Source organism: Bos javanicus, chromosome 7 (genome assembly GCF_032452875.1).
Source record: "Bos javanicus breed banteng chromosome 7, ARS-OSU_banteng_1.0, whole genome shotgun sequence".
NCBI lineage: Eukaryota > Metazoa > Chordata > Mammalia > Artiodactyla > Bovidae > Bos > Bos javanicus.
The window spans coordinates 17,717,919-17,740,156 of record NC_083874.1 but is presented as its reverse complement, the minus strand read 5'-3'; the positions used below and the strand labels follow the sequence as shown (position 1 = coordinate 17,740,156).

General features: G+C 54.2%; 2 protein-coding genes and 1 long non-coding RNA gene across 4 annotated transcripts; 1 reads left to right on the top strand and 2 right to left on the bottom strand.

The window, feature by feature from the left end:
- Positions 1-464: 464 nt before the first annotated feature.
- On the bottom strand, positions 465-12,002 carry KHSRP (KH-type splicing regulatory protein). 2 transcript variants are annotated; one of them, XM_061422466.1, is made up of 20 exons: positions 11,642-12,002; positions 9,708-9,804; positions 9,095-9,133; positions 8,709-8,748; positions 7,795-7,844; positions 7,153-7,224; positions 6,360-6,417; positions 5,897-6,071; positions 5,617-5,715; positions 5,178-5,276; positions 4,955-5,057; positions 4,292-4,392; positions 4,053-4,197; positions 3,814-3,974; positions 3,617-3,726; positions 3,108-3,196; positions 2,825-3,025; positions 2,642-2,719; positions 2,403-2,563; positions 465-1,299 (listed from the first exon to the last, which is right to left on the bottom strand). In XM_061422466.1, exons 1-20 carry the CDS (start codon positions 11,897-11,899, stop codon positions 1,291-1,293), a joined length of 2,145 nt encoding a protein of 714 aa, XP_061278450.1. In that variant the 5' UTR covers positions 11,900-12,002; the 3' UTR covers positions 465-1,290. The 2 variants fall into 2 exon arrangements, with proteins under 2 accessions (XP_061278450.1, XP_061278449.1); XM_061422465.1 differs by having other exon boundaries at positions 465-2,563.
- Positions 12,003-12,121: 119 nt separating this feature from the next.
- LOC133250804 (uncharacterized) lies at positions 12,122-13,721 on the top strand. The gene is made up of 3 exons (XR_009737423.1): positions 12,122-12,836; positions 12,955-13,189; positions 13,351-13,721. It is a non-coding gene; the product is annotated as an uncharacterized LOC133250804 (long non-coding RNA).
- Positions 13,289-22,181, bottom strand: SLC25A41 (solute carrier family 25 member 41). Its single transcript, XM_061422467.1, has 7 exons — positions 20,765-22,181; positions 20,359-20,514; positions 19,677-19,829; positions 18,993-19,100; positions 15,023-15,190; positions 14,794-14,941; positions 13,289-13,718 (listed from the first exon to the last, which is right to left on the bottom strand). Exons 1-7 carry the CDS (start codon positions 20,966-20,968, stop codon positions 13,546-13,548), a joined length of 1,110 nt encoding a protein of 369 aa, XP_061278451.1. The 5' UTR covers positions 20,969-22,181; the 3' UTR covers positions 13,289-13,545.
- Positions 22,182-22,238: the final 57 nt, after the last annotated feature.

Here is a 22,238-nt window from a genome sequence, read left to right as displayed (position 1 = left end):
GACTGCACTGCTGGGGCTCTGCCTGCTTCTCCTTCCTGCAAGACCAGACTTCGGGCAAAGTTTTTTGGGGCCCCCACCCATCTCTCATTGGCCAAGCCTTATTCCTCTTCAACTTGTTTCCTGTAGAAACACAACTGCGGCCGGCACGCAGTTTTAGACAAAAAGCACTTTATTTAACCAAAAAATGGGGGAGGGGGGGGAGGAGGTGAGAGTTAGGAAAGCACAATGCGCCTGCAGAAAACTATCGTCTCTTAGAATTGTTCTTTTTTTAAAATAAAAAAAAAATAAAGGAAAAAACCCAATACAACACAAAGCTTATAATTTCCAATCACCATTATCAGGCTTTTACAACATCTATAAAGAACAAACATCTGCTTCAAAACTCTATGGGGCGGGGGGGGGCGGGGGGGGAGGTGGAGAGAGAGAGAGACAGAGAGAGAGAGACGGCACCCGGCAGACTTGGGGAGGTTTTGTTACCATTTATTTGTGAAGTTAAAAACGAGCGATAAAAAGTAAAAACTGCCATACAATTTTTTGTTTTGTTCTCAATTGTTTTCAGTTTCCATGTCCTCTTGAACAGATGAAACACAACAGACCAGTCCTGGGGGCAGGGGGCAGGGGGCAGCGCAGCGGGGGGAGGGGAGGGGAGCGGAGCTGGGTGAAGAGGAGCGAGAGGAGGAGCAGACAGGCTGAGGGAGGGGCTGCCTGGCACGGGGTGAGGATGGGCTTTCCTAAACATCAATACCTGGTCCAAGGAATGTTCCAGCTCTAACTAAAAAGAAATAGCAAGAGTGACTTTGTTTCCTTTTTTAAAAGTTTATTTTAAAAACATGAAGAGGGCCAAGGGTGGTCGCAGGGAGTGAATTGCTTTCTCCTGAAAGAGGCAGTTTCAGGAAGGCTGGGGCGGGGTGGGAGACGATAGAGATTTTTTTATATATATATATATAATTTTATAAGTTTTGTTTTGCTTTTTAGTTTTTAACTTTTTTTTTGCAGAGATTTAGTTCTCGCTATCTTCTCTGGCTGGCTCAAGATGAGGGATCCCAATTTTGAAAGAAAAAAAGCGCATGAGACACACAGAATGAGCAAGAGAGCGAGAGCCTGGCACTGCCTGTGCCACGACCCCCAAGCCACTCACAGGGAGGGCTCCCCCAGCACCCCCCTTGGCAGCCATCGCTCTCTCGACAAACAAACGGAAAAAAACAAACGAAAAAAAGCCCCCAAACAGAACAAAATGGAAAAAAAATAATAAAAGATTTTCACAGATGAAGAAGTTCACATTCATTCGATTCATTGAGCCTGCGGAGAGGGAAGAGATAGGAATTGGTCACTACGGGGCGGGGAGGGGGACGGGGCGGGAGACTGGGGGGAAAGTGGCGAGGAGGGGGCCAGGAAGCCCCTCTCCCGAGCCTGTGGCAAGCGCAGGCTGGAAGGATGTGTTTGTAGCTGTCTAGTCAGTGCTCTGGGACTGGCTGCAGTCAGACTGGCTCTGAGATGGAGAAGAGTGACACAGGAAGGAGAAGGAGGGGCCGCACAGAGAGAGCGAGAGAGCAAGAGAGAAGCGCTCAGGGCTGGGGGGGGGGGGGGGGGCGGGCGGGAGAGGGGTGCCCTGCGTCTTCAGGAAGGCAGGCGGGCGGGCAGCTCCCGGCGCATCACGACATGACAACCAGAGATCACGGTGTCCCCACAACACCCCTGTGAGGTAGGTTGGAAGGTGGCAGCGATCGTCATGCCCACTTCACAGACAAGACCGGGACACGAGGCGGGCGCAGGCGCGAGAGCAGAGGCCGAGCCTGGGCGTGGCGGGCGGGCCCGGCGTGCGGGCCCAGTGGCTGGGCCCCTTGGCGCCGCCCCCGGCCCCCAGAGCTGTGGCCGGGCCCCACGGGGCAGCTGGCAGCACACACAGTCACTTGGACACGCGGGGAGAGATCGTGGGTTTAAAAATAAAAGAATCAAAAGAACAAAAACCATGAGAGTAATGCAGAGAGGGGCAAAAATATCCGTTTTCTTCCCAAGTGGCCAGATTGTGAGTGAGCGAGTCAGCAGCCGGGACGGCGACCTCCGGCTGAGCGGATGGCCTGCCCCCCACCCCCAGGACTACCCACCAGTTCAACAGTTCCTCCTTTTATCTGCTGCGCGCTCTCCCCCAGCATCACGACAGCGTTACACAGGAACAAGCAGGCCGGCGGAGAGGCCTCTTCTTTAACCTCTGGACCCAGCGCACACTTCCCCCAGCTCGTGGGGGCTCCCGGAGACCTCTGGCCACACGGCCCCCGCTGCAGGCATCAAGGACACACCCCGCAGGGGAAGGGGTTTCCGGCGCTACCCACTAAGGCAGGATGGACGGTGGCCGGGGGTTGGAAGGAGAAAGGAGGAGGAGGAGGGTGGCAATTCCCACTTGCCTGCTGCTGTCCCTGCTGTGTGGGCGGAGGCTGGGGGCCGCCGGGACCTGGAGTCTGTCCGTAGTAAGCGGCTTGCTGTCTGTAATATTCAGCCCAGGCAGCACTGTAGTCTGGCTGGGAACCTGGGGGTGCTCCTGGACCCCCTCCGGTGGCCACTTGAGCTGTGGGGGAGCAGAGGGTGGGTGAGCGGACCAGGAGGCCAGCACACCTGGTCCCACCCCTGTGGCCCGCCGGCTCACCCTGCTTCTTGTAGTACTCTTCCCAGGCCTTCGTGTAGTCCTGCTGCGGGGGCGCTCCAGGCTGCTGGGGCTGCTGGCCTGTGGGGGCAGGCCCCGAGGTCAGAGGACAGGCGGGGATGTGGCCACCTACTCGCCCACCCTTCCCTGGCTGACTGGAGCTCCTGCGGTGGCTCACGCACTCACCGATCTTTTTGTAATACTCTTCCCAGGCCTTAGTGTAGTCCGACTGACCAGCAGGTGGAGGCTGAGGGGGCTCACCCTGGGTGGGTGGGGCCGCGGGGGCTGGTGCCGGGCCAGGCACAGGGCCTGGGGGCTGCTGGTAGTAGTGTGAGTAGTAGGCGGCCCAGGCGGCGTTGGGGTCGGCTGCGGCGGCTGCGGCTTTATCTGTAGGCAGAGGGTGTGCAGGCTAAGCATTGACCAAGAAATCGGCCCCTCCCCTCTGCCCTGCTCAGATCCTTATACTCACTCGGGTCATGAGGAGCAGGCGGCTGCCACTGAGGGTAGGTGTTGCCCCAGCCCTGGGGTGGGTACTGGTGAGGAGGGGGGCCTCCAGCACTGAGGGCGAAAACGAGGGACACATGAGCCAGGTTACCCCAAGGTCCTTGCAGAGGACGGCCGTAGCCTGGAAGGGGGCCCAGAGCACCGCTTACGTGGAACTGCTGATTTCTGGCCCAGGGAAAGGCGTCAGACAACTGACGCAAGGGACACAAGCCATGTGGACTCAAGGATGTGCCAACCCCCCACTACACCACAGGATTACAGGATCTACATGTGGAGTGGAGACCAAGGGCAACACCCACAGCATCTTTTAAAAATGGTGTCTCTAAAACAAGGGTTGGCCAGAGTTGTGTTTGGCACCTCTGCAAGGTGGAATGGCCTTCTCGGAGGTGAGGACCATGGACACAGGGCCTGCGGGCTGGGCCTCCTTGCCAAAACTGTGACCCCCACATCCCAGGAGCCCGCAGGAATACTCACTGAGGGGGAGCCCCAGGTGGGCCCTGATTGAAGGGCCCGGGGTTGAAGGGCCCCATGGGGCCGGCAGGGCCTGGTCCCCCCGGGCCTGGTCCGACTGGGCAGAGGGGACCCTGGAGGAATGAAAAGTGGACGAGATCAGTGGAACAGGAGGAAGAACTGGGCCCAGGTACCCAGAACCCCTCTTGAGCTGAGCCCACCTCGATCTTCTCTTCAATGAGCTGCTTGGCATGGTCGATCTGCTGGGGCGAGCCCCGGATGATGAACAGCTTGAAGTTGGGGTCTCCATTGGGTGGCAGCTGCCGAGATATCTCTACAAAAGCGCCTGTCTGCTGGTTTATGGCTTTCACGTTCTCGCCGCCTGCAGAAGCCATGGGCAGTGAGCAGAGGGCAGGAGGAAAGTGGGGGGATGGGTGGGGCCTGTGGAGAAGCCACTTACCTCGGCCAATGACCAGCCCGCACTTGTGGGTGGGGATGGAGAAGGTCATCTCCCCACCTGGAGGGCCCCAGTTGCCTTGGCCCCGGCCTCGACCTCGGCCTCCTGGGGGCATGCCAGGACCCCCTGGAGGACCTGGGGGACCGCTCTGCAGGGCAGGGAAGAGATGGGACAGTTAATGCAGGCAGCCAGCCTGCCCTCCCACTCGAGCCCACCCACTCAGCACACCTGACATCACCCACCCTGAGGCTCTGGAGGAGATCGTTGATAATCCGCGCGGCGTGCTCACACCGGTCTGGGGGTCCCATGATGTGTGCTATCTTCTCAGGACCCGTCCCATCGTCTGAGGCAGCACAGGAGAGCAAAAAACAGTTACAAGAGCCGCACAACTCCGAACCCCCAACATTGCTGCTTCATGGCGGTCGCCAGCCCGAGCCATGTTTGGAACATGTCAAAGTGCCACTGGCCGCCTTTCACGTGTTCAGGAGCAGATGAGGATCCCTCCTGCACTTGGTGCCCCCAGAACTAGCAGATGCACTTGGCAGAACCAATAACTGACAACAAATCTCTCAAAAAGCACGGGGGAGTCTGTCCTCCCCCCAAAACCACTGGGACTGGACAGAAGCCCATGGCTGGGGCCTCAAGAGCTAACCTCACCCAGGGGCCCCGGTGGCCTGTCAGGAGAGCCCGTGAGAGGACAGCTTGACAAGAGAGGAACACACACCTCTCTTCAACCAGGGAAACCTGCCTGTCATTCACTTTCTTACAGGGCTGCTCCAGAGCAGGGACCAGGCATGTTCTGCAGGTCTAGGAGTAATGAGGCACTGCAGACGCTAACTCCATTGCCAAGCTGCCCACCTTGGACCCCAACAGTGCGTCTCAGCAGATCCCAGCTAGCCCCTGACCTTGTTTAAACTGTATCCGAACACCAGCGTCATTCTGGATCTTCTTGATCATCTCCCCACTCCGGCCGATGACCACACCCACAGAATGCCTGGGCACTGGCACCTGAGGGCGGACAGGACGAAGGAGGATCAGCTGGGTTTTGTCACTGTCTGCAGTCCCCCTGCTGCCCACAAGCCAGCCACCACCCCTGCCACTCCATCCACCCAAGAGGCCTGCACTCACGTCGATGCCCCCGCCGATCCGGGACCCATACTCGTTCCGGTCTCCAAAGCCACCCTGGTCACGCTCCCGCAGGATGTCCATCACCATTTCGCAGGCTTGCTGCAAACATACAAAGTGTGGTGCTCGCACGAACACTGCTGCCCCACTGCATGCCCCACGGTCACAGGCCAGAGCTAAGGACCAACGCAAGGCTGCCCGGATCTTTACCCGCTGCCCTAAGAGGTGGACATGGTGAGCACCCCAGCTTTCTGGACTGAGGCCAGTTGAGGCCACCTGCTCATGTACAGACGGCTGGGAGGGAACTCAACAGAGAATGAGTCCAGGGCTGACCTCAGAGCCAGTGCTCTAAAAAATCTCTCCACTTACATCCAAATCTCCAGCCTACCCGCTGCCCTCTCTATACTCCCCAGAACCACCCCCTCGGCCCTGGGGCACCCACCTGCACTTTGTAAGGGTCTCCGATGATCCGCAGCGGTTTGTCCACATTCGTGTTCTGGGAGCCATCCTGGATTAAAATCATCTTCACTCCAGCCCGTTCCTGTACAACCAAGGTGGCGTTAGAGCTGACCCCTCCAAGAACTTCCTGGGGCATGGGGGGACGGGTCACTCCTGGTCCAAAAGGACGAAGGGCTCTGGCTCGGTGGCGGGGGGCAGTGGCGTGCACAGGCACAGCCGCGGGAAGGAGGCTGTCCCGGGACAGGAGGAGCCTGCACCCTCACCTGCAGCTGCTTGATGGTCTCCCCGCCCTTGCCAATGACCAGGCCAGCCTTGCCCGCGGGGATCATGATCTCCTGCACTGTGCCGTTCTGGCCCCCGTTGGCGTTGTCGTGGAACTGGCCCGGGGGCCCCCCACGGCCCCGGGAGACAATGTCGTCCAGCATCATCTTCGCTTTCCTGGAAAGGGAAAAAACAGGTACTCTCTGAATGCTTGCCTGGAGGCTCAGCCCTGCTCCTAGGAAAGGGGGTTCCAACCCCCTTTCTGGGTCTGACAGAGGGCCCATCCCCAGAGCTGGGGCTATTCTGGGCCAGGTTCCCCAGATCTCAGGAGATTCACTGTGTCAGGCAGCCCCCCAGTGCAGGCACGGCATGAGGAACATGGTGTGGGAGTCACTCTAAACTTCAAAGGGATCCAGAGGGCTTCGCCCACCCACTTTGTCATGACAGGCCCAGCCAGAGACTTACTGCACAGATTCCGGGGCTCCTGTCAAGGACACACTGCGTTCAGGTAGGCCACCGCTGTCTGGAGAGAGGAGTGGAGAGAGGATCAGCGCTTTTTTGAGTCAATGCCTTGGGCAGACAACCAGGAGGACCTTCCATGGAGATGAGATTTCTAGGAACAATCGACAGCTACTTCTGCCACTGAACAGCACCCTGACAAATCAATTTACCTCCCCAAACACTTGAGAGGGTGCTTTATGCACAGCCAAGATTAAGAAGCCTGAAGTCTAGCAAAGGAAGCAAAACTTTTAGTGAAAAGATAATATGGAAGGAGAGGCAGATTCCAGAAGATCCCAACTGGGCCCCTTCCATCACCACCCATGTGAACACCTTCCAGTCAATGTACTGCGTGTCAGGCAGGGCGAGCACTCAGAAACCCCTGCAAATCAGGTACCTGCCAAGGCGCAGGCAGGACTGGATTTAAGCCCAGGCCTGACCTCAAGCCTGTCCTTCCTAAGGAGCTCCCCTGCCTTACACTTTCCAACAAGGTGTTGTAGCTCAGGTGGCAACACAGTCAGAGCGGGATCTGGGGTGCGGCTCCCTATACTGGATTCTAGCCCTCTGCGCTCATGGAGAGCAGAGGGAGACAAGAGTTGCAGCTACACCTTGACGCACTGTGCAAAGGCGGCACACAGAACAAGCGCAGTAACGCCAGCCCGCTTCACCTCCATCCCATCACGGCGGCCAGGGGTCATGAGAGAACGCGCCAAGAGCCCCAGCAGAGGCACCCATCCCCATCCAGCTCTAGCGCTCCTACCTGGAGAGATTTGGACTTTGCAGCCTGAGTCCTGCTGGATTTTGTTAATCTGTTCACCTCCTCTGCCGATGACTGGGTGGAGAAAAAGAAGAAGAGCAGAGATGGATGGGAGGAGGCTGGCGCTGAGCCCCCCTGCCCAGAGAATGAATGAGAGAGTAAGCACAAAACAGCTCCTTCAAAATAAAAGAAAAAAATAACAAAAAGGAAAAACAAACAAAAATTGCAAAACACATCAGGCTCCTTCAGTGCTCCTGTGGCCTCTATGTTTCTGCACAGCCCCTTCTGGTGCCCCTCACCAGATCTCTGAGCTGGGTTGGGGGGCTGTCCAGGCAATCACTCCCCATTCCACTCACCCTTTCCTGCACCTGCCCCAGAGCCTGGGCCTGGGTCAGAGGGGCAGCGGGGGGGAGGAGGCATCAGCAGGAAAAAAAAATATGAACAGACTCATCTTTGGGATTTCCAACCACAAAAGAAACTACATACATAAATATGTATTTCCACCATATGTAATGAGGGGAAAAAATAATCTGGCTCCTTCAGACCACAGGTCCCAGGGTTGGCAGGCGCTCTCCTGAGAGACTGCCCTGGGGGCACGGGGCAGGGGTTAATGGGCACCACAGGACCACAGTGGTTCACACTCACTTAGTCCCACCATGCCGTCTGGAACTCGGTACTCTTCTGTCATTGAAGTCCTACAAAGAGAAACAATGAGAGTCAGCCTCAAGTCAGGAAGCAGCAGAGGGGATGGAAGAGCCAGAGGGCCTCCTGGAAAAAAGACCCTCAAAACAGAAGTCCTGCCTCCTGCAACATGGGGACCAAGCTCCCACAGGCCTAAGCAGAGTCTGACAAGGGCATGGGGGTTCCCTCACCCCACAGCAGACCACCCAACCTCTCGGGGCCCCCGTTTCCCACTCTGGGCCACAAGAGGCTTAGCCTGCTGGACCAGTGCTGCCCACCGACTCAGGGCAAGAGTGAGAACCTGGGACACTTTCACAGCAATCTGAAAGCGTCATCCTATACCTATAGATTCTAACTTAAAAATTGGTTTTGTATCTTTTTCACTTCATTCTTCTAGTGAGTTGCTTTTACTGCATTTCACAAAATTTTAGCTAATAGTGGAAAAAAAAAAAAAAAGAACGTGGTCCTTCAGAAAGAATGCTCTAGAGTAAAAAGGTAGGAAAGGAACACACCCCCACCCCAGCTCTCAGGGAACAAGAATCCGCAGAAGCAGGTGAGAAGTCAGGGCCAGTCCCCAGCCTTTTCCAGGAGGAAGGATGGCAGGGCTTCTAAGTATCCCCATCCAACAAAGGAAGCAAAGGGGCGCAAAGAACCCCTTCCCGATTACAGCTAACAGCCACAGCCCTATGCTCCATATGGTCCCACAGACAATAAGTAAGGACAAACGAAGCTCCTTCTGCCTTTCTGTTTTCTCCCTGGTTGACAGAAAGTAAGACAAAGTCCTGTACAACCAGGCTCCCAGACAGAGTGCTCCCTCCAGTCAGCAAGAAAGGCCAGAGACAACGAGGAAACGACCTGCTCTCCAACCCACCACTTACCTGGGGGGAGGATGAATGGGTCCAAGTTGAGAACTCATGGCTGCAAAGAGAAAACCCAAAGGACAGATTGGCCCAGCTCCTCTCTGGGACCCCAAACACCATGCCCTGGGCACACCTGCCATGCAAGGGGCCACAAGCTATATCCCAGTGCCTCTGAGCCTCCCTGAGTGAGCACAACAGGGCCACCTAACAACAGCCATGCTTGGAGGTGGCTGCTTCACAATCCAGGCTCTGGGGTCTCATGGGCCCTGGAGGGACACCAAGAGCCTCCATAAAGGACAGGTGCTGTCTGCTCAGTACTTCCAGCTCCTGTCTGGAGAGTACTTCCTGCTAAAACCTCTTAAGATCCTGAAGCAGCCTCTGCCAGTGTCACCCAATGGACTTACAGTCTCCCTGGGAAGCCAGCTTCTTGCTCTCTGGTTGGTCTGTGAAAAGAAAGAGGATGTCAGATGCAATGCCTACCCACCCACAGCTGCCTCAAATCTGATGCTGGTGCCACATGTCCTGGCAAACAAGCCTCCTGCCCCCAACTCTCAACATCAGATGCAAGACAAGAGAATAAGAGACCTAATCTCACCACCAGCACTCAGGGATAAAGAGCTCTTTATAACAGGGGGAAAATGATGGTGACCCTAGTCCTTCCAGCTTAGGCCCAAATCTGCCTTGGGGAAGTTGGGCTGATCAGTGAGTTGATAGTTTAGGCTGTGTGCCTCTGGGTCAGCCACACTGCACTGACATGGGGCCTTAAGAGAACCCTAGCTTAGCAGAGGAGGAGGAACAATCTTGAAAACTTACGACCTGGACCTGGTCACAGTCAATCTGCTCTCCTCAGCCACCTGATACTTCAGGACGGCAGCCCAGACAAAAAGAACGAACAAAGCTGGGATTGCTGAGGTTTTAAAACACCAAATGGCAGTGGGCTCCCCCCACTCTGAACCACATTCCAACAAAAGCACTTCACTCTCTACCCCCAGCCCTTCCAGCAAGGCAGGTAGTTACCTCCATCTTCTAACTGCCTCTTTTGGCCCCCAAAACCAAAATCAGGAGTGCTGTTATTCACTGTGGTAGCTGCGTCGCCTCCAATCTTGGCTGCGATCTAGAAGTGAAGTTGCGAGCAGAGAAGAATTACTACCCAAAGCCAGCCTCTGTGGTGCTCAGGTCAACCTTTCACCTCTTTGGTTCATGAATACCCAACAGGTCTTGCTGTCTGGCCTGGGAGTGGCATTCCCTGGATTTAGGGACGAGCCTGTTGGTTAAGGCTTCACTGATGGCTCAGCTGGTAAAGAATCCATCTGCAATGTGGGAGACCTGGGTTCGATCTCGGGGTTGGGAAGATCCCCTGGAGAAGGGAACGGCTACCCACTCCAGTATCCTGGCCTGGAGAATTCCACGGACTCTACAGTCCATGGGGTTGCAAAGAGTCGGACACGACTGGGCGACTTTCACTGTTGGTTAAAACATTTCTAGGAATTCCAAAGTTATTCAGGAATTTCAAAGAAGCTCCCTTTCTCTATCAAATTTGTGCCTAAACTGTTCATGGCCAGAGGATAACCCGCACTGACTTTTCTAGGGATGAAAGGAGGAAAAGTTCAGGTGCCCTCCACCAGGGAGAACTTCCAGACACTTCCTTGCCCAAGCACCTGGGCCTCTGGGATGCTCAAGAGCACACCCTCAAAATCTTTCCATTTGTTGAACAGATCTTAGGGAAGTCTGCCTCTGAAACCCTCATCTAGACCAAAACAAAAGGCCCTTTTCCGAACACGTGTTACATTTCGGACACAAAAACAATGTTGAATAAACCCCAACCCAATAAATTTAAAACCAGAGTATGCTGATAGGATTACTACAAGTTTTCCAAAGAGACACAAACCATGAGCTGAGAATCTATATTTTAGCCTCTCTAAAACTTACATAAAAAAACAAAACAAAACAAAACAAAACTTGAAGCCTAAACTCTTGGGATGCCCAGTTGGGGTCTTATCCCAAGCAAACAGAAAGCACCACCTCCCCTTGTTTTAGCTGCCTCTCAATTAAGCCAGTAAGGGTCGGGGAGTGAGGGTCAATCATATCAACTGCACCTAAGAACTCTATCGCATGCCAAGGGTGAAAGCCACAGACCACATTGGGAGGGCAACAGGGCGTTCCCCTAATGGGACCTCCCTGTGCTGGAGGATTTGGGGGCAATTCTGACTGAGAAAGCACTCAATGGCCTGAGCCCGGTCAGTTTCCTTTTGAAAGGGCGGCAAAGTCCTCGCTTTCTGTGGGCCTCTTCCCCTCAGGCCGTGGAGTGCCGGGGAGGTCACACATCAGAATGTGAAACCTCCATGTAGTCATCACGCCCCAGAACACAGCGGTGGGACCCTTCCCTTCTTTCCCCAAAAGAGAAACAGGGTGCTTGCAAATGACCTGAAGCATCACAGTCAGTCCCTAGGCCTACCCTCCCCATTTCAACGAAACGCTTGGCCACTGCCTGGCAGCCACAGGGTCCCCTTTCTACTTTTCAGGTTCAAGAGGAAGAACTTTTCTAATCCCCTAAAGTCCCTCCTTCCTGGGGACCAGGCAGAAAAGGGACCAAGTTAGTGGGAGCAGAGAAAGACCTTCCCAGGAAGGCGGAACCCCTGCTTCTACGAGTAGAGAGTGTCCTAAAGGGTGGAAACCCCAAAGTGAGTCCCCGCGCTGCAGGGGACCCTGCACACTCTGGGGCCGCTTTTGGGTCACCCCTCCCAGACGACCCTTCCCCCTTGTAGGGGGTCACCCCCGGGGGGAGTGCCCCACTCCAGGCTCCTGGGGAGGGCCAGGCCCCCGCCTACCGCCCCACGTGACCCCGTGGCGGCCCCGGCCCCGGCCCCCCCTTTGCGACCCCGCGCGCGCGCACGTGACCCCGCCCCCTCCCCCGCCCGCCCGCGCGCCCCTCGGGCCCGCGGCCTCCTCACCTGGCGGGCCCGCTGCACGGCGTCTGCGAAGGCGTCCTTGCGGATTCCCGGGCCGCCCCCGCCGGGTGGCTGCGAGGGGCCACCGGCCGACCCTCCGCCCGGGCCGCCGCCGCCGGGACCGCCGCCGCCCCGGTCCCCCGCGCCCGGCGGGCCCGGTGGCGGGCCTCCCCCGGCGCCCCCGGCTCCTCCGGACCCCCCGCCCCCGCCGGCGGGTGGCGGCGGCCCGGGCGGGGGTCCTCCCGTGCTGTAGTCCGACATGGCGCGGCGGGGCCGGGCCTGACGCGGAGGCTGAAGCTGAGGAGGAGGCGGCGGCAGCGGCGGCTCAACGCGGGAACAAGGCCTCGCTCCACACGGCCGCGGAGCACTCTGGGAAGCCAGCGGCTGGGAAGACGATGCCGGGGGCGGGGGTTGGGGGGCAGAGAGGGACGCCCCCTCCGGTCGCCGGCTTGACGGACGGCGCCGCCGCGCCAATGGGAGGTGGTCGCCCCTCCCGGGACACCAATCACAGGCTCTGGAGGCGAGCGGCCAATCGGAGTGCCGCGAGAGGCAGTGGGCGGGAGGTACCGCGAGATCGACAGCTCTGGGAAGCAATGGGCTGCGGGCTGACGGCTTTGGGCGGGCAAATTGAGGCGATCGGAGGAGGCCGAAGGCCCAATGAAGCAGGAGTTCCAGAATCGCGGGGCGGCTTCTGAACCGGATTGACGGCTCCTAAGAGTCAAGCGGACAGGAAGGAGGAGTCTGGCGAAAGACTTCTCTGAACGGGCTGGGTGGGCGTCCAGTGAGATCGTCGTGTACGCAAGCCAATGGGTACACATGGAAGGCGGTCTTTACAGAGATTGGCAATTAATTTAAGCCAATCTGGCGAGGTCAGTGTGATACGCTTGCGTTTGGACTGAGTTACTTTAGCGTTAACCAGAATCCTTTTCTAGTCCCGTCGTCTAAGCCAATGGCTGAGTGGCGGGGGAGGGTGTAAGGTGACTGACCTCACCCTAGGCAAATGACAATGAAGGAAATGGAGGTGCCCCGTTTTGGTGGGAGCTAGTGGAAGCGCCGCTGCATTGGGGCGGAGCCAGCCACCAGAAGCCGGGAGGCGATTAGCCGGAACCGGATTGAATGGCAGCCGACGTGGGCATTGGCCACCGGCTGCAGGAATTCAAGCCTGACGTCTGGGTTAGAGTCCCCGGAGGCCGGCCGGGTAAGCCAGGCACGTGGCCTGCTTGAGGCCTTGGAGACGGGTGCTTCCGGGGGTGGGTTGGCCCCAAAGCAAGAGGAAACTCAGGGATCCTCTCATACCCTCTCCTCTTTCCATCCAGGGATCTAGAGTCCTTACTTCTCTTCCAGAAATGGAACCAGCTCTCCTACCAACTCAAGGGTCTAGATTTCCTCCCAGGACCGAGGGATCCTAGACTCTTAATTCGAAACCCTACACCAGCTTCACATAAGGTCCCTGGATCCGAGCTCTAAGCTCTGATCTAGGCCCTCAGTTTATCTTCTGGACCCAGGCATCTTCCAGGCTTCCAATTCCTGTTCAAGACTAAGAGGCCCAAGGTACTCCCGCCCGCCCTCCCCGCCGCTCCCCGCCCCTCACAGGACCCAGGTATCCAGATCCCCAGCTGCCCTCCTGAACCCAGATATTCCAGACATGGCCAGCAGAAACCATCTGTTTATTCCTCGTTGTCTCCATGTTCACCCTTTTGCTCTGGAATCAGGACAAGTCGCAGCAAACCAAACTGGAGTCCAGACTCCACTGGGGAGGAGGCACCAGGAATCTTCTGACCCAGGCAACCAGTCTGCTTCTCTTGACAAGTCTGCCCTTGGTCCCGAGCCTGGAAGGCCCTTTGGGGCCAGGAGACACTGGATCTTCCCCTCCATTTCTGCCCAGGGTATGTCACCTAGTTCACTACTTATACTCCCAGGGTCTTCTTCATGGCTTCATACACCACGTAGCTGATGCCGCCTGCAGGCAGCACCTTCAGTAATGTGGGGGTCATGCCTCGGTACAGCCCTGGCCAGCCCTGCTGGGCCAGGATCCTCCGGAAGACTCCACACATGGTGGGGTTTGAACCCTCCACAGTGTCTGTGGGGACAGAGGCAAGCTCAGGGCCTGGGCCAGAGATGACTTGGCATCAAGGGGCGTGGGTGGGGAGTGGGGAGCTGGAATGTTGGGAGATGGGGACTGAAGTGAGGAGCAGAGGGTCTGGGGTGTTACCTGAAAAGAAGCTTGGAAGCCTTTTAGGGGAAGTTGGTCAGTTTATGGAGAGTGAGAAATTTTCAGGATTTGTTTTAGGGAACATCTTAGAAAACATTGCAACTTCAATATTCATTGGAAGGACTGATGCTAAAGCTGAAGCTCCAGTACTTTGACCAACTCATTGGAAAAAACCCTGATGCTGGGAAAGATTGAGGGTGGGAGGAGGAGGAGGCGGCAACAGAGGCTGAGATGGTTGGATGGCATCACCAACTCAACAGACATGAGTTTGAGCAAACTCCAGGAGATAGTGAAGGACAGGGAATCCTGGCAGGCTGCAGTCCATGGGGTCACAAAGAGTCGGACACAACTTACCGACTGAACAACAACAAAGATCTGCTAGAGCTTTGCAGTGTGCTAAGGGGGAGTTTGGGGACATTTTCAAGATTAAGGTGGTGAGCTAAAAACCTATTTGGGTATTTGAGGATTTGTTTAGGGGTTTGAGAGCCCATTTGTGGGAGGCACATTTGGGGAGTTCCCAGGATGCTGGGGAGGTGGTTATGAGTTTGGGAATGTCTAGGTGTCAGTTTTCGAAAATTTAGGAACCATTTGCCTTTTGGCACCAGGTGAGGCCTGAGTCTGATTTGGACAAGTTGGGGGGTCATTGGGGACTATATGTCTTGAGATCAATATGGAGGCCTGAGTCACATTCAAGGAGGTTTGTGGGAGTCCTTTGGGAGCTGGGTGTTCATTTTAGTGATATGTAGGGTTAATTGAAGGGACTGGGATCAGGTTTGGGGGTGAGTGTAAATTTGGGTGGGTTCAGGAGTCAGCAGAAATGGGCAAGATCAGATATGGAGAGTCTGGGAGTCAGTTTGTGTGTGTTTCGGGGGGTCATGAGAAAGTTCAGAGAGTAGAGGCAAGGGGTCGTGGTATGCGAGGTTGCTAAAAGGGCCAAGCTGACCTTGGGCTTGCATCCTGGTGCGCACCAAAGTCAGCGGGTAACTGGCCATCTGTCCACAGGTGGTGGACAGTGTCACAGACGACAGACTGACCAAGCCACTAGGGTCCTTCATGTCCCTGCCTGATTTCAGCCAGAGACAGTTGAGCATCTAGGAGAGAAGAAGGCCAGGAGGAAGCTCTCCACGGGCCTGGGTTCACACTGCCCCTGCCAACCCCTCTGAGACCCCCACCTCATAGACGGCCAGGTCGGTGCAGGCATACGGGATGATGCCAAGCATGTTGGGGAGGTACCCACGGTAAAGGGCGCGGGTGCCCTCCTGCTCCAGGATCTGCCTGGCGCAGTCCAGCAGCCCCTTGTACTGGCCGGTCCGCCGCAGGGTCAGCCGCGTCTTCAGCACCTGGGGAGGATGAGGAGTAAGGCAGCTTATTTGAGCTAATCGCCTCAATGACCCTCCAGCACAGGAGGCAGCTGCTCAAGAATGCACATAGCTGGGTTTCAAACCCAGCTGCCTTGGCCTGTAAGTGCTCTCAACCCAAAGGGTGAGGGAGGGACTTCCTCGGCAGTTCAGTGGTTAAGACTCCATGCTTCCACTGCAGGGGGCACAGGTTTGACTCCTGGTTGGGGAACTAAGGGGGCTTCCCAGGTGGCGCTAGTGGTAAAGAACCTGGCTGCCAACACAGGAGACATAAGAGATGCAGGTTCAATCCCTGGGTCAGGAAGATCTCCTGGAGAAGGAAATGGCAACCTGCTTCAGTATTCTTGCCTGGAGAATCCCATGGACATAAGAGCCGGGTAGACTACAATCCATGGGGTCGAATAGAGTCAGATACAACTGAAGCGACTTAACATGCACACACGGGGAACTAAGATCCTGCGTGATGTAAGATACAGCCAAGAAAATAAATAAAACTAAAAAAAAAAAAAAAAGGATGAGAGAAGTGATGTGAGCTGGGTGGGGACTGCAGCAGCCCTAACCCAGCCAAACTCGCCCTACCTGGACCCCAGGTAGGCAGATCTGCCAGTTTTCCCAAAGAAGCCAGAAACTGAAGTTTTTATGAAATGCCCAACATCAAAATGTTGGCAACTCAACAGCTGTGCAAAAGACAGCACACCGTTTGTGGTAGGCAAAATTCTCAGGTGGTCCCCATGATTCCTGTCCCCATTATACAATTGCTCTGTTTAATGGCCTCCTTTGCCCTTGAAAATGGTCTACACCTGTGAGCATGATGGACTGTGACTCTCTTGGATCAGGGTACACAAAGGACAAAGGCAGAGAGATTCTGCAGATATAATAAAGCCCCTAACCAGCTAACTTTATTTATTTTTTAGATTTTTTTAATTGGCATGTAATTGCTTTACAATGTTGCCTTAGTTTCTGCTGTACAGTGAAGTGAATCAGCTTTACATGTACATATATTCCCTCCCTCTTGGATCTCCCTCCCACCTGCCCCCCATCCCATCCATCTCGGTCATCACAGAGGTGAGCTTCCTGTGTCACCAGTTGACTTAAGTTAATCAAGAGAAATCATCCTGAGTGGGTCTGACTCAATCAGGTGAGCCCTTTAAAAGAGTCTGAAGAAGAGATAGAAGGATCAGAAACACTCCTGGATTGGTTTTTTATATCTTGGCCATACTTCTCGGCTCACAGGATCTTAGTTCCCCAACCAGAGACTGAACTCAGGTCCATGGCAGTGAAAAAAGTGTGGAATCCTAACCATTACACTGCCAGGGAGTTCCCTAGGGTTGGTCTCAAACAAACTGTTACGGAGAGGACCGCAGGGCAGGGAACAGTGGGTGGCCTCCAGGAGTTGAGGACTCAGTCTACAGCCGTAAGAAGCTGAATGCTGGTAACAACCAGGGAGTTTGGCAGAGGACACCCACGCCTCAGATGGGTCCATTGGTAGCCCCACCGACTGACACCTTGATTTCCACCTGATCAAATCCTGAACTGAGGACCCGACTAGTCAGTGCCCAGACATGACCCACGGAAACAATGAGATAATAAATCTGTATCATTTTAAAAGCTCTTGAGTGTGGTGATTTGTTATGTAACCATCAAAATAAAAATACTTCACAGGTGCAAACTAATATATAGAAAGGTAAAGAAGGTTCTACTTCTACTGTATAGCACAAGGAACTATATTCAATATCCTTTAATAAATCTTAATGGAAAAGGTATATTTTTTCATTAATATATTTATTAAAGATAGTATATATATGACTGAATCACCTTGCCATACAGGAGAAATTAACACAACACTATAAATCAGCTATATTTCAGAAGTAAAAATATGAAGAAACTCAACCAGACAAGGGCAAGAATTATATGAAGAAAGCTTTAAAAGACCGTTTAGGGGATGAAAAAGGAGACTTGACCAAATAAATGGATGTATTCTTGGATATGTAGACCCAATATTGTATAGAAAGTGAAAATGAAAATGTTAGTCACTCAGTCATGTCTGACTCTTTGCAACCCCATGGACTGTAGTCCGCCAGGCTCTTCTGTCCATGAAATTCTCCAGGCAAGAATACTGAAGTGGGTTGCCATTGCTTCCTCCCGGGGATCTTCCCAACCCAGGGATCAAATTTGGATCTCCTGTACTGCAGGCAGATTCTTTACTATCTGAGCCACCAGATGGCAATAATATCTAAACTCATTTGAGTTTAGAGTCAGTGAGTAAAAAACAAATACCAGTGTGTGATTTTGTTTTCTGAACAAGGCAGATTACTTCTAACGTTTTAAAAGGAAAAAGAAATCAATGGAGAATAGCCTGAAAAACCAGTAAGAGAAGGAATGGGGAATAATAAGACATAATATCAAGCCTCAAAAATGAAAGACTGGGCTGGGACTTCCCTGGGCGTCCAGTGGTTAAGACCCTAAGCCAATGCAGGGGGCAAGGGTTTAATACCTTGTTGAACATATGCCAACGGGGTGCCGCCAAAAGAAAAAAAAGGGGCAAAACTACATAGACAGTAACGTGATCAGTGGTTGTTAGGGACTGGAGGAAAGAGGGAGAGGTGAATACGTGTAGTACAATGACTTATTAGGGCAGTGGAATTTTTCTGTGTGACGCTATTATGGTGGCTGCGTGTCATACGTTTGTCAAAACCCATAGCAAGTCACAACGCCAAGAGTGAACCCTGATGTCAACCATGGGCTTTAGTTAATAATAATGTATCAATATTGGTTCATCAGTTGTAACCAATGTACCACCCAAATTCAAGTTGTTAATGATAGTGGAAACTTCGTATGTAAGCCAAGATATATATGGGAATGCTCTTGCCCTTTTTACCTAATTTTCCTGTAAACTTAAAACTGTGCCACAAAATAAAGTCTACTCATTAAAAAAAAATTAGAAGATCATTTAAAATTAAAAAAAAAAATTAGAAGTGCATGAAGAGAACCCAAGTGACAAGAAGAGAAAAAGTGAAAGTGTTAGTTGCTCAGTCATGTCCAACTCTTTTCGACCTAATGGGCTGTAGCCCACCAGGTTTCTCTGTCCAGGGGGATTCTCCAGGCAAGAATACTGGAGTGGGTTTTCATTCCCTTCTCCAGGGGAACTTCCTGACTTAGGGATTGAACCCAAGAAGAGAAAGGTCAGAAGTAAACCCAGGGACGTCCCTGGCGGTCCAGTGGTCCAGCTTCCACTGCAGGGGGCACAGGTTCCATCTCTGGTGAGGAAACTAAAGATCCCTTGTGTCCAGTGATATGGCAACAAAACAAACGAACCCCACCAAAACAAACATACCAACACATATAGGAATTTGGGGCTTCCCCAGTGGCTCAGCAGCAGAGAATCCGCCTGCAGTGCAGAAGCTGCAGGTTCAATCCCTGGGTCGGGAAGATCCCTTGGAGGGGGATCTACCCCTGCGAAGTATTCCTGCCTGGAGAATCCCCACGGACAGAGGATCCTGGCAGGCTACAGTCCTCGGGGTCGAAAGGAGTCGGACACGACTGAAGCAACTGAGCATGCGTGCATATAGGAATTTAGTAAATTACAGTGGTGGCATCTTGGGTCATTGGTGATGGAGAGGAGAGGACCCATTCAGTAAATAGTGTTGAGATGACTGGGTAAGCCATCTGGAATACAACTTTGATATGTCTTACATAAAGAGGAGGAGGGGGCAGGGAAGGAGGAAGCCATAGCAGCTGCCACCCAATCATCTTGTTTCATCTTCTATGGGGCAGATACTCTTACCTCCATGGGGTTGATGAGCGTCTGGGAAGTGGCCACAGCCAGAGAGCCAGCAAGGAGACGTTCCTGAAAGGGTGGGGACTCGTGCACTCCACAGAAGTAGTTTTTACACTGGGATGGGAAAGAGGAATGTGAGAATTAGCCTCCTTTCCTTCCTGAAACTCACCCAGGGGAAGAGGTGTGGGACCTGGAGTATTAAAATATGTCTTGGGGGCTTCTCTGGTGGCTCAGTGGTAAAGAATTTGCCTGCCAGTGCAGGAGATGGCGGTTGATCCCTGATGCGGGAAGATCCCACATGCCTCGGGGCAACTAAGCCCAGGCACCACAACTACTGAGCCTGTGCTCACGAGCCCCGAGGAGCCTGGGAGCCGCAACTACTGAGGCCCCATGCCCTAGATGGGGCTTACTCTGCAACAAGAGCCCCAGAGCCCTTACTCTGCGATAAGAGAAGCCACCAAAATGAGCAGTCTGCACACCACAACTAGAGAAGGCAAAGAGGAGCCTCCACTCACCGCTACTAGAGAAAGCCCATGCACAGCAATGAAGACCCAGCACAGCCAAAAATACGTAAAATTTTTTTTTTACGTATGTTTTGGATATAAATCTGGGCTTTAGGGGGCCGTGGGTACCAGAGAGGTGACGGCTTGAGGGTGGGGCTGGGGAAAGTAGATATCCCCTCACCCCCACCTGTTCGAAGACAGAGAACTTGATGGCGTACTCCGGGGCAATTTTGAGCACATTGATACCGTTGCCCCTCCAGAGTGAACGGATGCCCCCTTCCTGGATCAGGCTCCGGAGACCTCCCAGCAGATACATGAAATTCTTCTTGGAGGAGTAGACCTGGAAATATGGAGCCCCTGTCAGCCCTCTGAGGAGCCCTTCACCTCATCTCCACTCAGCCCCATCTTTTTTTTTTTTTTGGTATGTGGGACCTTCATTCCCTGCTAAGTCGCTTCAGTCGTGTCTGACTCTTTACAACCCTGTGGCTTATAGCCCGCCAGCTGTCCATGGGATTCTCCAGGCAAGAATACTGAAGCAGGTTGCCACTTCCTTCTCCTGGGGATCTTCCCAACCCAGGGACTGAACCGCTTCTCTTATGTCTCCTGCATTGGCAGGTGGGTACTTTACCACTAGCGCCAGCTGGGAAGCCCTGACCAGGGATCAAACCTGTGCCTCCTGCAGTGGGAGCACGGAGTCCTAACCACTGTCAGACTAGGGGAAGTCCTGCCCCCTTCTAACTCCAACTCTGCTCCCAACCCCACCCTTGTCCCTCTCTCTGATTTACATACTCACCCCCTCCCTGAACTCCATCAGCTCCACTTCCATCCATCCCCACCCCAATGGCCCCAGCGCCATGGTCCCCACACACCTGCATGTACACCTTGGCACGGTCCAGAGGGGCCGTGCCTGTGCGAGACACTGCCCCAGCCATGGCTCCCGAGAGGAGGAACTTCCACAAGGCTCCCTCATTATCCACTTCCAGGACATCCACGGGGACCATCAGCTGCTCCCCTGTGTCCAGCACCTGCAGGACAGACCCAGCTCCCACCCACACTCATCCAGGCTGGAGGTCTTTTTCCTGACACATCTCTAGAACCTCCCCTCCCCCTCGGCTCCAGTCCAAGGCTTGCCCTGGTCCCCACAGCTTCCAGGTGGCAGTCCACCCAGGCTGGCCTGGAGGGGAGCGGGGCATACAGAGTGGGCGGGCAGGGTGACCTTCTCCCTCTGCAGTTCCAGCTGCAGGTTCTTCAGGGCCTGTGGTTTGCCAAACTCACCTGCTGCGATGGGGAATGCTCCGGTTCTCTTTCCCCCAGGTGCCCAAACACGTACCCGTACACGTGGGTACAGCCCAGATTCCGGGAGGGGGCTGGGGGTGGGGGTGGGGGACCAGTTTTGGTGAAGAAGGCCTTGACCCTCTTAAACAGGGTCTGGACCCGAGAGCTGGGCTTCTGAGTTTGCTCTGGTTGGGCTCCCATCATAGCTGGAGGGTCAGGACACTCGGGTTCAAATCTCTGGCCAGAGGTTGGCCCATCCAGCAACTGTGTGGGAGGGGTGCTTTGTAAATTTGGGCCCCAGGGGATGATGAGGTCACAGTGGTCCTTGTGACCTCACTGCATATGGTAGACAGAGTGAGTGTCTCCTCCCCACCCCTACCAGAGGTCCAGATCCCAATCGCTGTAAACCCACGAACATGTTATGTCACGTGGCAATATAAGGGAGAGGGAGTGGATTAAATTTGCAGATAGAATTCAGATTATTAATCAGTTGATGAGGAGATGGAAAGATGACTCTGGATTCACCACAGGGGCTCAATGTAATCTCGCAAGTTCTTCAACAGGGAAAAGGGAGGCAGAAGGGTCAGCGTTAGAGGGATTGGAGGTGAGAAAGACTCCACAGGCTGTTGCTGACTTTGAGGATGGAGGAAGAAGGCCACGAGCCATGGAATGCAGGTGGTCTTTTTAGAAGCTGGAAAAGGCCAGTCAGCAGATTCTCCCCTGGAGCTTCCAGAAGAGGCCAGCCTTGCTGACAGCTTAATTTTAGCCCAGTGAGCTCCATGTCAGGCTTCTGACCTCCACAACAATGTATTGTTTTAAGCCACTAAGTTCGTGGTCTTTTGTTACAGCAGCCACAGGAAACTGACACACTGCCTTTCATCCTCACGTCAACAGGAGATGGAAGTGGGGGAGAAGGGGAAGTCTTTAGAGTTCCAAGAGAGAGGCACACCGTCAGTCCCTGAAGTGACACTGGCACAGGTTTGGAGTCAGATGGCCCCGAGTTTGGATTCCATCTCAGACTCTTCTTGCTGTGTGACCTTGGGGTACCTGCTTTACTTCTCTGAGCTGCAGTTTCCCCATCTGGAGATTGGAATTCATGATTGACTCTACCACACAGCGTTGTCAATAGGATCCAGTGAGAGTCTCTGTTGGGAGCATCTCCATTGTCCAAATTGATCAAAACCCCCGATATCCTTGATTCCTCCTTTTCTCTCTTGCGCCGTCTGTCACTACATCCTGTGGGCTTAATCTCCAAAGTATATCGAGAATCCGACTGCTTCTTATCATGTACATGGCTACCACCTTGGTCCAGCCCATTGTCACTTACCTGGACTAGGGCAGTGGCCTGCACCCCTGTTCCCCCAGCTCCAGACCTAACGATTTAAAGTCTGTCCTCCCTGCAGCAGCCACCAGAGGGCGCGCATGAGTACCTGAGTCAGGGCCCACCCTTCCTCTGCGCATAGCCCTCCAGGGC